General features: G+C 33.8%; 1 protein-coding gene across 1 annotated transcript; it reads right to left on the bottom strand.

The window, feature by feature from the left end:
* Positions 1-10,279: 10,279 nt before the first annotated feature.
* Positions 10,280-10,860, bottom strand: LOC148167644 (uncharacterized). Its single transcript, XM_088048020.1, has 3 exons — positions 10,815-10,860; positions 10,391-10,766; positions 10,280-10,343 (listed from the first exon to the last, which is right to left on the bottom strand). The coding sequence occupies exons 2-3, from the start codon at positions 10,759-10,761 to the stop codon at positions 10,280-10,282; spliced, it is 435 nt and encodes a 144-aa protein (XP_087904146.1). The 5' UTR covers positions 10,762-10,766; positions 10,815-10,860.
* Between the last annotated feature and the right edge of the window lie 2,122 nt (positions 10,861-12,982).

Genomic DNA, 12,982 nt, shown 5'->3' on the forward strand with positions numbered 1-12,982 from the left:
TTGATTGGTCAAGAGAGTTGGCGCGTGGTTTGAATTTAATGAAAGAGAAACCTTTAAAATAAGAGACTAATGAAAATTTAGCGTGAAATTACTCGCTTAAGCGTTACACACTACACACACTAAGATAGTTTTTAAATAAAGTCAAATACGACACAACACAATACAAAACAATCAAATATTATGTTAACCGGTTTGCAAATGAACCACGGAACAAATGAACGTAACCTTTAAACGCAACGGAAAGACGCTGTCCTGTCACATTTCTGGCGTCAAACAGAAATAAGTCACGACTGACGTGCTCCAACGTTATTGGCTGGATCTTATAGAAAAGGAAAGACTGAACATCGATGAAAATTTCAATGTGAAAGAAAGAGAAGTTTTATAAAAGTACGTTGTACATGTTGGAACTGAACGTATGTTCTATTTACACTGTATGCCCGAATCTGTTATACTAAAACATCTTTGTTTTTTTGTACACCATTTCTAATTTTTCCTAAATTGAGGGTGTCATGAAAAATCTAATTTTTTCTGTGCACTGAATTTAAGGAGATCGTCAACTGCTTCTCTTGCTTGATTTGGTTGGCTGATTTTTTCCCTAGCGTCGCTCTCATCGTCTATGTTGGTCTGAGTGGGCACGGATAATCGAGGTTCTGCTGTACAGTGGAACCTCGATTATCCGGTTTTTTCATGGCGAGACTATTTCTGGAAAATCGAACGGATAATTGAATACCTAAAAATGTGTAGTGAAAACAAGTATTTGTATGTTCACATAAAAATGTTTATTTTCAACGATAACATACTGGGTGTTCGTGACCCAGAGACAAAAGGCTTATGGAGGCAACAATTCTAAATCAAAAAAACATTCTATTTTAAATGTGGAATATCAACGACGCAAAGGCAAAGGTTTTTATAGCCTCGTTTGATATGATTAGTTTTGATGCATACGTCACTACTCTCACTTTTCCATCGAAGATTCGCCTCAAACTCTAAAACAAGGGAGGGGCGTTATTGCCTGGAATTGGTTTGGAATTTGCTTCTTTATCAGAAAGGGAGTCTTGTTGGAACCCAAGCTATAAAGCTAGCTGCGTTTTTAATTGGCGTAGTTAACCGGGTTAAAAGACTAATACAAACTCACTATTTTTGAAGGCTCCTATTTGTCAATCCCAGAACTCTTGAATATGTTGTCATCAGTCTAAAATTTCCAGTGGTTGAGTTGAGTGACATTTTCAAAACTTTAATGCCTTGGCGGTTAATGATAAGAATAATAATTCGGTATTGCATACAAATGTAGAATAGAAAATCAAGTTCTAAAATGAAACTTTTTTCTTATGCTTCTATGGATTTTCCCGTATTAACTCTAAATGCAATCTCTTATCATGTGTATTGTTAACTTTAAGAGGACTATGCCCCCAATTTTCACTTGATTTTCAAAATGACGATATTTTTATCAAAATTTCGACTTTTTGTCACAATGGCCTGTTTAGCATATTTCAAATTAATAGAAAAAACTTTATGTTTCAATAGCAAAGGTGTCCTAAAGACCTCCTGAAATGGCCAGACGATGTCTTTTTAAAAGTTTTTTGAGGCTTGAATCTGTGTTGCATATCGGCATTTTTGACTGTCAAATATATCTGGTGAATTGCCAGGTTTCATTTTGATTTTACCACGTTTTATCGTTATTAGGAACATATAATTTTCAATATCTTCTTCTAACTGTAAGCAAAAATCTGACAACAGTCTACTACCTTTATTTGAAACAAAATCTCTTCGCCGCATAGCTCGTTAACGAGCGAATCTTGTTTTTTCGTCTTGAGAAAGATTAATAAATTGTTATCAGGTTAGATGCACCTGTATTTCTAATTATATTGGGAAACTACATATGTTTGTATGACTTTTTAAAAATTCATATTTTAACGCAAAATACGCTAGGCTCTCGGACGGTTTTTTAGCCCTTCCAACAATGAGCTCGCTTTAGAAACAAAATGTCTTATTTTTCGTTTTTGAACAAAAAAAATTATATTTTAGTTTACTTATTAACGTGCATAAAACAGATTTGACAGAAAAGCGTATAAATTCTGTTTGCTTAATACAAATTCTGCGTAAAATCATTTATCCAACATGGGTAATTTTTGAGAGAAAAATCGATTTACAAGTAACGTAATAGTTATTTACAGTCGCGTGTGGTAACTTACATTTTACAGCGCGAAATCAGTTTGAAGCACGACGGCGTAGCCGGAGTGCTTTAATGATTGAGCGCTGTAAAATGGTTAACGCACAAGAGTTGTATTAAACTTTTTGGCTGAAAAACTTTTAATTTAAATAATTGGGTTTTTCAAAATTGATGAGAACTGTCACATCTGACATTTGTAAATTTCATCATCTGTCAATTCTGTCAATTTTGTAGTTGGTGCACAAAAAGTACACAAGATGGCGCTGTATAAAAAAAGTTTTAATATGACTTTAAAAATAGAAATATTGTCTTAATTGAGATAATAATTTAGGTAGATTCCACTTTGGTGATCAATCTTCATTATGCTAAAGTGATTTTAATTTATAAACGCATCTGAAGAGCGGACGATTTGGGCAATTTTTACCGCACGGCTTGTGTAAACGTCCAGGGCGCTTGTAAATCTAGTGTTTCCGAATATGTCAATTGAATGTTAATTTGACGTTTACAATTCATAAGGCCAAAAAGTCATATACAGGGTGTTTGGGGTTATTGCAGCCACATTTAAAACGTAGATAGATGTTTATAAACTGAGTACTAAGTCTTGATATAATTTTTGGTTTTGGGCAATAATAAATGAGCTACAATAATTTGAATGTGGGAACCCACTGTTTGGGAACGACCTTCTTTCTTGTTTACGTTTATTCATTCATAAATTGGAGCAATGTTATATACATACACAGAAAAGTTTTCGTTATATAGAATGCATATACATTTTTGATAAATGTCTGTTTCTAACATATGACTTTCCTGAAGCTAATATAGATTTGAAAATATAAACTGTAAAAGATTCCAGAGGATAAACATAAAAAGAAGCACTATCAAAAATGGTTCCCGTAATCTTCTCTTTATTCAATGGGCGCAATTTTGAACAGTTGTTTATTTTTCAATACAACTTAAATTATCTTTATCATTTAGTGAGAAATCAGCACAAGGGAAATTTGATGAAGATCTAGGACCACAGATTTCATAATCAAGCTCAGACAAGCGCTTTGCAACCTGAATCAAAGGCTTAAGTGGTGTTCGAATTAATTTCAACATTTTACCCAAAAAGTTTTCAAATGAATCAAATGAAATCTCTAGAAGAATTCTCTTGGATAAAAAAAACTATTACTTAACAAGTTAAGTTCTGGGCCAGTCTGTATTTCTATCTAGCTTTACTTCTCAGCTCACCATTAAGAATGTCGGACTGCATGGTCTTTTCTCTTAGACTCGGATATTCTCTTGCAACATCTATTAGAAAGCGATCTAATTGAGCCGTTAGGTCATCGGGAAGGTTGTTCAAGATGTTGCGTTCGATGTAACCATCAACTAGCTCAACATTATTCACTGTTCGCAGCGTTTTTTTTTTAATCTCTCTCGGAGCCTTCACAGTTGTTCGTAGAAACGCGATACGCTTGTTCCATACCTGGAGGACGAAGGCCGATCAATATTTCTAGACATTTAGGATCAAATGTGTCTGCCGGTGGAAATACATAGTTTTCGCTATGGTTGACCATCATGTGACCGGCAAATGGTTGTCCTACTACTCGATGATATGCTCGTCGTTCGTCCAAAAATATCATTGTACATGGTACTCTGGTGGACCACCCAATTACCCCCTTTCAAGGTGGTGCGCCCCTTTACGAAAACACCCTGTATTTTGTTATTCAAACATTTCAGTTTAATCTGGGTTTTCTCTATAATAAGTAAAAGTAGCTCCGATTCTTCTCTTACACTTGCTATGGCCAATCACTGGTGAGTGAAATCACTATCTTGAAGTGTCATTTTACACCAATCGGTAAATTTAATTTGTTGCCAAACGTATAATGTCAAGAAAGTTTAATCATTAAGGAACAAAATGATATGAGTTATATAGATTTTTTTTGTAAGGTTTGTATTTAGTCTAATATTATTTCTAGGTATAACCTTAAAAGGCCAATCACTGTACATCTTACCCTACTTCAAATCTCTTTTTTGAAATTTAGTTTTTAAGGGAGAAACACCGTATAGGCAAAAGTACCTCGTTTCCTTTTTAGCAGGAAACGCATAAAGCGAAAAAAACCTTTATAGTGGTCAATTCCGTTTCATCGCTACAATACTGATGAGTTGTTGCTTACTGCATAATTTTCTTAAAAAAAGCAAAACGTCTACGTCATTTTATGCCCCCCCACGGCGAAGAAACAAATCTTGAAAACTCCTTTTTGCGTCTTGAAAAAAACACCTGAGAAAAGCAGATGCTACCAAAATTCGAGACGAATTTGCAAGATTTTTTGCAAATGAAGGAAGAGTTCCTTGGCAAGATGAAATTATGTAAATAAATGTTACCAAATCGTTTAAGCTGAATATTCTTTATGAAATTTCCAACTTTTTCAAAAGAAATCTTGTGATGAGAAAAAAAATAACACCTACCTCAGAATTTAGAGTTTTCCTTGGCATATAATTCGGTTTTAAAAAACTGTCCATCGCCCGGAATGCAAACCAGTTCGGAACGTACATTTGCGTTTCATTTGAGTTTCAGCTCCACTTTTCTTCGACGCCCGGACTTTGGCTGCCAATCGCCGATAGGTTTTAAAGAGGTTGTCCTTCTTTTCTCTTAATTCCTTCAATTGAATCACCCGTCCAAAACCTTCTTGTACTTCGGCCTGAAGGCTCTGCCAGGCATTATAAGTTTTGTCCCGGTTCTTGTCGTCCGGGTGTCTGGGATCTCATAAAAGCACTTTTTTTCGAAAAACTTCAATGAAGTGCAATGTCTTTGCTTTGGACCACTGCATTGTTTCGCAAACCAAGCTCAACTAGTTACATTAGGGGCGAGATCTATTCAAAAAGATTTGTATCCCTACTTTTTGGCATGGCAAAAGGGTAGGGGAATTCGAAGAATTCAATAAGAAAAATTACCTAGTAACCTAATCCAACCTAATCCTGGTAACGAATTAAGCGGTTGAATGATAATCCAGTTAAGACGACAAACTAGAAATCTACCTGATCTACCTTCGTTATGTGCTGTTTCCAAACAGTTTTCTTTTAATATTCTGTAAATTTCATAAGCATACTTTTACTCATGACACATATCGGCATCATAAAAACTAAATCAACATGGACTTACATAGTGGGTTATTATTATTATTATTATTATTATTATTATTATTATTATTAATTACAATGTCCTACGGGCAAAGGCCCAATTACAGGACAAGGCACACAAGTTAAGTAATTGAGGACATCCTGAGAAAAAATGCCTTGATGTTTTTTTCTGTAGAATTGAATATGTCGATGTTATCTTCAACTCTCATGTAATTTAATAACATTTGAGCCATAGGAGAACTGATGGCAATATTTGAATGTGGTGTTGAAAGACAAAAAGTGTTTCTATTGCGCGTTTTTACTACATTGAACCTAAAGTTGAATTTTTAGAAATTTTCGTTTTAAGACCAAAAAAATGCCACTATTTTTTTTTAAACCTGCAATTTTTTTATTTTTTATGTAATATTAACGAAATTTGTGGAGATTATCACTCTAAAATGCCTTTTTAAGTGTGTCGATTTAGAAAAATCTAGACCGAAAAAGAGAATTTTTAGAAATTTTTATTTGGACAACAGTGACAATGTCAATTTTTTCCAACACTGTAATTTCGTCATTTTTAGTGCGACAGGAACGAAATTTATGCATGTTGTTTCTTTTGTTTGTTTTAGTAATCACTAATTTGCAAAAATTTAGATCAAAATGTCGAATTTTTACAAATGTTCGTTTTAAGACCAAAAAAATGCCACTCCAAATTTGTGGAGATTATCACTCTCGACTGCCTTATTAAGAGCGTCGATTTAGAAAAATTTTGACCAAAGAAGAGAATTTTTAGAAATTTTGATTTCGAGGAGCGAAGAAAAATTTTTGTTTTTTAACCAAAAAAAAATGTGACCAAAAATTTTAAGTTCTTCATTTTTAATGCCACTGTAACCAAATTTGTGAAGTTTATGTCTTAACTGTCTTATTAAGAGTTTTAGAAAAATTTAGACCAAAAAAGTCGAATTTTTAAAAATTTTTGTTTTATGACCATAAAAATGCCACCAATTTTTTTTAAGATCCTGCAAATATTATTATTGTTATGTTATTTGTTATGTGATTTTAACGAAATTTGTGGAGATTGTCACTCTTGACTGTCTCATTTACAGTGCCGATTTACAAAAATTTAGAGCGAAAAGGAGAATTTGTAGAAATTTGTATTTCGAGTAGCTAAAAAAAATTACAAAAAAACTTGAACGCGGTTTAATTTCTACATTTTTGGTGTCCAGAACGAAATTTGTGGGAGTTATTTTTAAAGTTAAATAGTCCTCAAAATTTGTTGAATTTGGGTTAATTTTAATATATCTTTGTTAGCCATTATTTCTAATAACGTATTATTTTTATTTTTGTAAAAACATTGTTAATTTTTTTTTAAAGTTTCTATTACTAAGTGGGACTTAGGTCCAGATAATCTAATTTTTCTTAGAAGCATAAGGAACCACCTAATGTAAAAATATGCCCAAAAAATATTTTTGGATCAAAAATTTACAACTATTGCGCACGATTTGAAATAAATAGTCATCAATAACTCGCAATTCGCTTTTAAATTGCATATTTGAAAAGAGATTGAGAATATTTATTGCGGTTCATTTCAAGCCAGATGAGACCCAACCACTTGAGGGTTATTATGATTATGGGGGTTTGCGGTTAGGTGGCTATAAACGGTTTAAAAAGTCAAAGCCATAACCGCACTAGAGTGTTTGATAAACTGTAAATTATCTCTTCGGCTTCTACCTTCGAGGTAGGTGCTTCGATCAAGCAACGCTGGTTCGATAAACCGGGAAGAAAAACCCTTTGTAAAGGGTTTTTCCGGCTTAGGACGATGAGGGTGTCGCAGTCAGCGTGGCGCACAAAAGGGTTTCTGTCCCCAACCTTTGAAAGAGGCTAACGATGGGGCAGAAAGACGATGGCCACGTTGGATGGTGAACGATTTCGATTTATGTATCAGACACCGCACTCGTCTTGAGCACAACTGCTACACGACTAAGATGGCTCCCGGAAGACGACGAAAAGACGAAACACTAAGAGAGCCAATAGAACGAATGCGCGAAGAAAATCTATGATACCAACTGTAGTACATACCTCGGCTCTGTCAAAGAAGAGCTGTCATTCGAATGAGGTTAAGTCGATGTAAACAATGGAAGGTACTAATTATTTCCACGAAAATGCAATTGTTACTAGCGAGTTGTTCAGCACGAAGGTATGAGAAACTAATTAGAGAAAGACTAAGTTCGAGTTATAGGTTAGAAGTGAAACGAAGACGAGCACAAGGTATGAATCGAAAAGAGCACTAAAAGCCAATATTAGATTTGCCCAGGATCAATATCTGCACAACGGCGTGGCAACGAAATAAAGAACGATGATGATGACTAACGAAACGAAGGAATTAACGACGGGACGAAGAAACGTGAGCTTAACGCTACGATGCCTAGCGCTCACCTAGGCATCGGTAAGGGCGTTGAAACGACCTATCAGCCCGCCCTTCTAGGCTGATAGAAAGGCGAACAAATGGCAAAAATTAACGTAACACTTTCACTTTGGATTTTTGTCAATGGTGTCTCTTATCAAACGTTAAAATCGTCAATTGGGAAAGAATGTAAACAACAAATACCAAAATTAAGGAAAGGTTGAGTCAGTTTTATTCACCTGTATACCTCGCAATTGAACCTATTAATTTTCAAAATGACGAGGATTCTGATAGTGAATGGTGTTTTCTTATGATCCATCGTTCGTCTAAACTATGACTACGATGTCTATGTTTTTATTTCCTCTGCTCCTTTGTTCGCTGCGCCCGCAGTTGCTGCCAAGGGCCAGTAAGGTAAAATTCTTCTAAGGTGTACGATTTTTTTGTGTTTTGTTTTACATTGTACTACTCCTCTCAGTCTCGTAGTTTATTGATCCTACTATCCGAGTAATCTTATGTGGTCTTTTGGCTAACATTTAAAACATTTTAATACCCTTTGGAGCTGTTTAATTTTTGTTTCAAGCAATAATTAGCGTAAATCAGTTTTTTAATTTGAGTAGATGTGAAAGATGTTTGCATTTCTGAATAACCAATTGCGTTTGTGCTATATGTATTGTATTCTCGGTATTTCAAAATGAGTCGAGACATTTTTTGCTCTAAATGGAATTTTGAAAATCAATACAAATAAAGAATCGGAGTTTTTAAATTGCAAACCACTGAGTAATCCGGCAACATCTCACCAAATTACCAGCAATCTTCACAAAGAAATCTTCGCATAGAATGCCAATAAACCTTAGGCAAATTGGTTATTTACATAGGAAGCGTTTCTGCTTGCCGAGTAACACAGCTGTATACTATAAAAACACTCAATAGTAAGTTTTCGTGACACTTTAATTGAAATTGAACCGAAAATACAAATATAAAATCAAAAAACAAAATAACAAACATAAAGATCAACAGAATGCAACAGTCTCCAATGTTGAGTAGTTTTGAAACGTCGCATTTAGTGGAAATCCTCCTGTAGTTATAATGGGGAGGGGTGACAAGACAACGCGAAGATCACTTTCTGGATTCTTAAGGTAATGTGCTGGTTACAAGGTACGATGTAACTCAAAAAATTTACCACCAACATATCCATCGCAAGCATTAACGCGTGGTTCAGTTGTCGCGACGTAGCAAAAAAATCAGTGCATTTCTATTGGCGGGGACTACAATGTTGTGGAAAGCCGCCTCTTTAGACAGAAATATCATGTTGGGACATTGACACAGTGGACGCCTCATAGGTTGCTGGTCAACACGTTTATTTTAGATATCTAGAAACATTTATGGGCCCTCGTCCTTCAGATATGGTAGAGAGATTTGAGACAGACGGCAGAAGCGATTGATCGTTTTCTATGAGATGGGCACGAAGCGAGATTGGTCACTCCACAGATTGGCGCTTACAAGTTCGTGGAGTCGCTAATGGGTCTCCTGGTATAGACAGGTAGCAAACTAAAAGTAAGCCACCCGCCATTGACCCAGATGGCATCCACTTGCGCGGAGGGTTTTACTGTTCAGTGGAACTTCGATTATCCGGGTTTTTCATGGCGAGACTATTCTCGGAAAATCGAAAAACACGGATAATTGAATACTTAAAAATGAGTAGGCAAAACAAGTATTTGTTTGTTTACTACTATGCAGGCCCCCTCAGAACACAACACATTTTTAATACTTTTAGCCTGGTTTTCAAAAAAATCAGTGCATTTCTATTGACATACTTTTAAAAAGTTAAAATTTTTAAAGAATTTGCCCGGTTTTTCCAAACGTACCCTTTTCAAAAAAGTTAACATTTCAAGGAAAATACACCGTTTTTTCAAACAAGAATATGGTTTGGTCCAAACAAATTTCTCTTTCAAAAACACTTAAAATTCGTCTTTTATACCCTGTTTTTCTGTTGGGCTACTTCAGAACAAAAATGAATACGATTTTAGTCTGCTTTTCAAAGTAACTTGTGAAAAGATAAAATTTTTAAAGAATTTGCCCTAGTTTTCGAAGTCGCCCTTTCTTAAAAAAGTCAAAATTTTAAGAAATATATCCTGCTATATCAAACGTGAATACGGTTTCGTACAAACAAATTCCCCTTTTAAAAACACTTAAAATTCGTCTTTTAACTCTGTTTTTCTGTTAGGCTACTTCAGAACAAAAATGAATACGGTTTCGGCCAAGAAAAGTTACCATTTAAAAACACTTAAAACTCGTCTTTTAACTCTGTTTTTCTGTTGGGCTACTTCAGAACACATTCTAACTCAGATTATTATGCCTAGAACACATTTTTAATACTTTTAGCCTGGTTTTCGAACTCACCCTTTTTTAAAAAGTCAAAATTTTAAGAAATATATCCTGTTTATCAAACGTGAATACGCTTTCGGCCAAGAAAAGTTACCATTTAAAAACACTTGGATTTTAAAGATTATAGGTCTTATTGTTAGGGGTGGGCCACTTCAGTAAAAAAATGAATAGGGTTGGGGAATGCAATTTATTGATTATTAAATTTATAATTGAACTTGTTATTAAATTTGGAAATTAGTGGGGCAGTCTTGGTGGGGCAGTCCTGGGTCCGGTGTGGAACGATTGCTACAAACATAACAATAAGGATAAAATAAATATAAGTGTTTTCTTACTTCAAGGCTAAACAATTTTTTAGATATCCCGCGAATTCTTGTTTTTGCGTCACAGTAGTAAATCTTAATTTAATGTTTTCCTGATCTTCAAATATTAGCAACAATTCAGTTATGTTAACTGTTCGGTCGTTGTAAATTTCAATATCTTCCAGTTCCACATTGCCTTTAAAATCCTCAGCGCAGATAGTAATTACCCCCAAATCGGGGGCTAGGCCCCCTATGATTATCACTCGTACATCATTGATAGGTTGCTTTTCGCCACGTTGGTAACGAACATTAACAAATTTCAACATTTTTTTATTTAGCAATTTGTTGTTTCTGCGATCGCGTTGAAACTGGCGAAATTCAGTGATGGAGTTTTTCAGATCCATTTTATCTAAAAACTTGGTGGTTATCTCGAATTTATCTATGTTTTTATACGTACCTTGGAACAGCACGCAGAATATGAGGTTAAACAAAATAAGCAACTGCTAGCACATACGCCTACGCCAACTTTCGTTGTGAATTTTAACTTGGAACTAAGATTAAGAGCGGGTAAATTTAAAATCCGCGTTGAGCGTATTTCTGTATAACAAGTATCCTATTTTTTCGTGTGCTGCGACAAATAACCAATCATGAACTAGTTAACCCAGGAACAATAATAAAGGATTATTAATTAGCAACTAAAAGAATTAATATCCAAATGGTATTGTATCAAACTTTTCTAGAATAACTCTCTTGTCATAAACAAAACCAAATTCCTTTGTTTCTATTTTATTTAAAAGTTCTTTAGTTTTAGTATCTCTGATAATTCGATTATATTGTGTACTGATTTTTTTGTCTTTGTTTTCTAAAATATTATTTATACTATCGGAATTAATCTTTTTGGACGTTTCATAGTTTAATGTAAATCCTTTAATTTTGCAAACAACTTTACCTGTATTAGTTTTGTAACGATAACTTTTTGGACCTGTTGATACCCAATCAGCAATCCATATGTTCTTACCTAATTCATCGGTCCAATCTCCTAATAGACAACCGGCTTTAACAGTGTTTTTACCATTATCTATATATATATAATACTGTCAGTATCATAATATACTACACTTTCTCCTAATATACCTAACATTTCGTACAATCTTAGCCTTGCATTTCCAGTTGTAAAAGCAGCTATAAATATATTGGTATTGAAATCATTTTCTACATAGCAACCTTTATACTTGTAATCAATTTGTAACATATTTTCGTTTAATTCATTGATATGTATAGTATTAAGTATGTCGTCTAATAAAATCTCATAAAATCTCTTAATATCTGTAACATACTCTGTTGCACCCATATGTTGTCTTTGACCAAATTTACCCCATAAGGAATTTAAGCAGATTTTTGCAACAGCCCTCTTTCCAGGATTATTTTCTATTTTACCCAATTCAATACCTAAATTTTCTTTTACGACTTTTCTATAGTCTTCTTCTGATTCAAAATCATTTCTCCATTCACTTGTCTCTAACTTTATTTTCATAAATGCTTTTACATATCCTTTAAACAAATAGCTCGATTTTTGTTCAAAATGCCAAACTTCATTAATAGTTATTATTTTGTATCCTTTTTCAATTGCTTTTTTTACTTCGTTTGTACACCAGGTTCCTCTGATAATTCTTTGAGATTCCGTATGAGTACATTTATGTTTTTGATTATTTAATATTGCACACAACTGACATAATGGAAATGTTAGTTTTTCATCGCCAGATTTCTTTTTATTTTTAACAGGTAAAACAGGGTGAAACAAACCTCTTGGTGGTAAAATTGCAAAATAAATAAAAAATAAAAAAATATGAAAATAATATACAGGATGTTAGGTGACGTGGCTGCTATAGTAAAAGGGGTGATGGAGGTAGCCCTAAAAACTAATTATTTCCAGAAATTTTTTGAGATTTTAATTTTCACCACCTTTCTAAGAGTTACAGTTTGGTGCTTTACTTACCTAAAACACTCTGTATATTTTGTTACTATATTTGTTGATGTTGAGGACAAATATAAGCCGTCTACCTCAATTTTCAAGACCCAATGCAACCTATAAAGTTATAAGTTTTTTCATCAAAGCCATCAACTTTTGATTCACATATTCTCATTTCACCAATGACAACTATTCAACCAAGAAATTGATTGTTGAGAATATTGATCTTTTTTCATATTATCAACAACTGCATTCGTCGTGGACTCACTCATGAACCTTTGGCGAATTTATGTGATTTTAATCAAGAAATTGATACATTTTTAATTGCGAATCATTATATGTATATTTTTTATAAGAACTGTGTTTGGTTAGTCAATTTAAAAGATGACTTATGATAAAGAACCGAAATCAATTACAGATTATTTATATTTTTTATATTCTTTCTTAATATATTTTGTTTATGTTTCTTCCATTTTTTGGTGTATTCAGCTTTTGAATTGAAGAATTGTTGCAATATTTAGAACTTATTCTGGAAAAACATATATATTTTATGATGAAGTCTTATACATCGAGTTTTATGAGTGTTTGTTTAATCAAAGAAAAATGGCATAATTTCTGAATTATTTGCTCGAAAACCTCTAAATATAAGCAGAGCA

Source organism: Gnatocerus cornutus, chromosome 10, assembly GCF_029298725.1.
Source record: "Gnatocerus cornutus isolate USDA-ARS CGAHR chromosome 10, icGnaCorn1.1, whole genome shotgun sequence".
NCBI lineage: Eukaryota > Metazoa > Arthropoda > Insecta > Coleoptera > Tenebrionidae > Gnatocerus > Gnatocerus cornutus.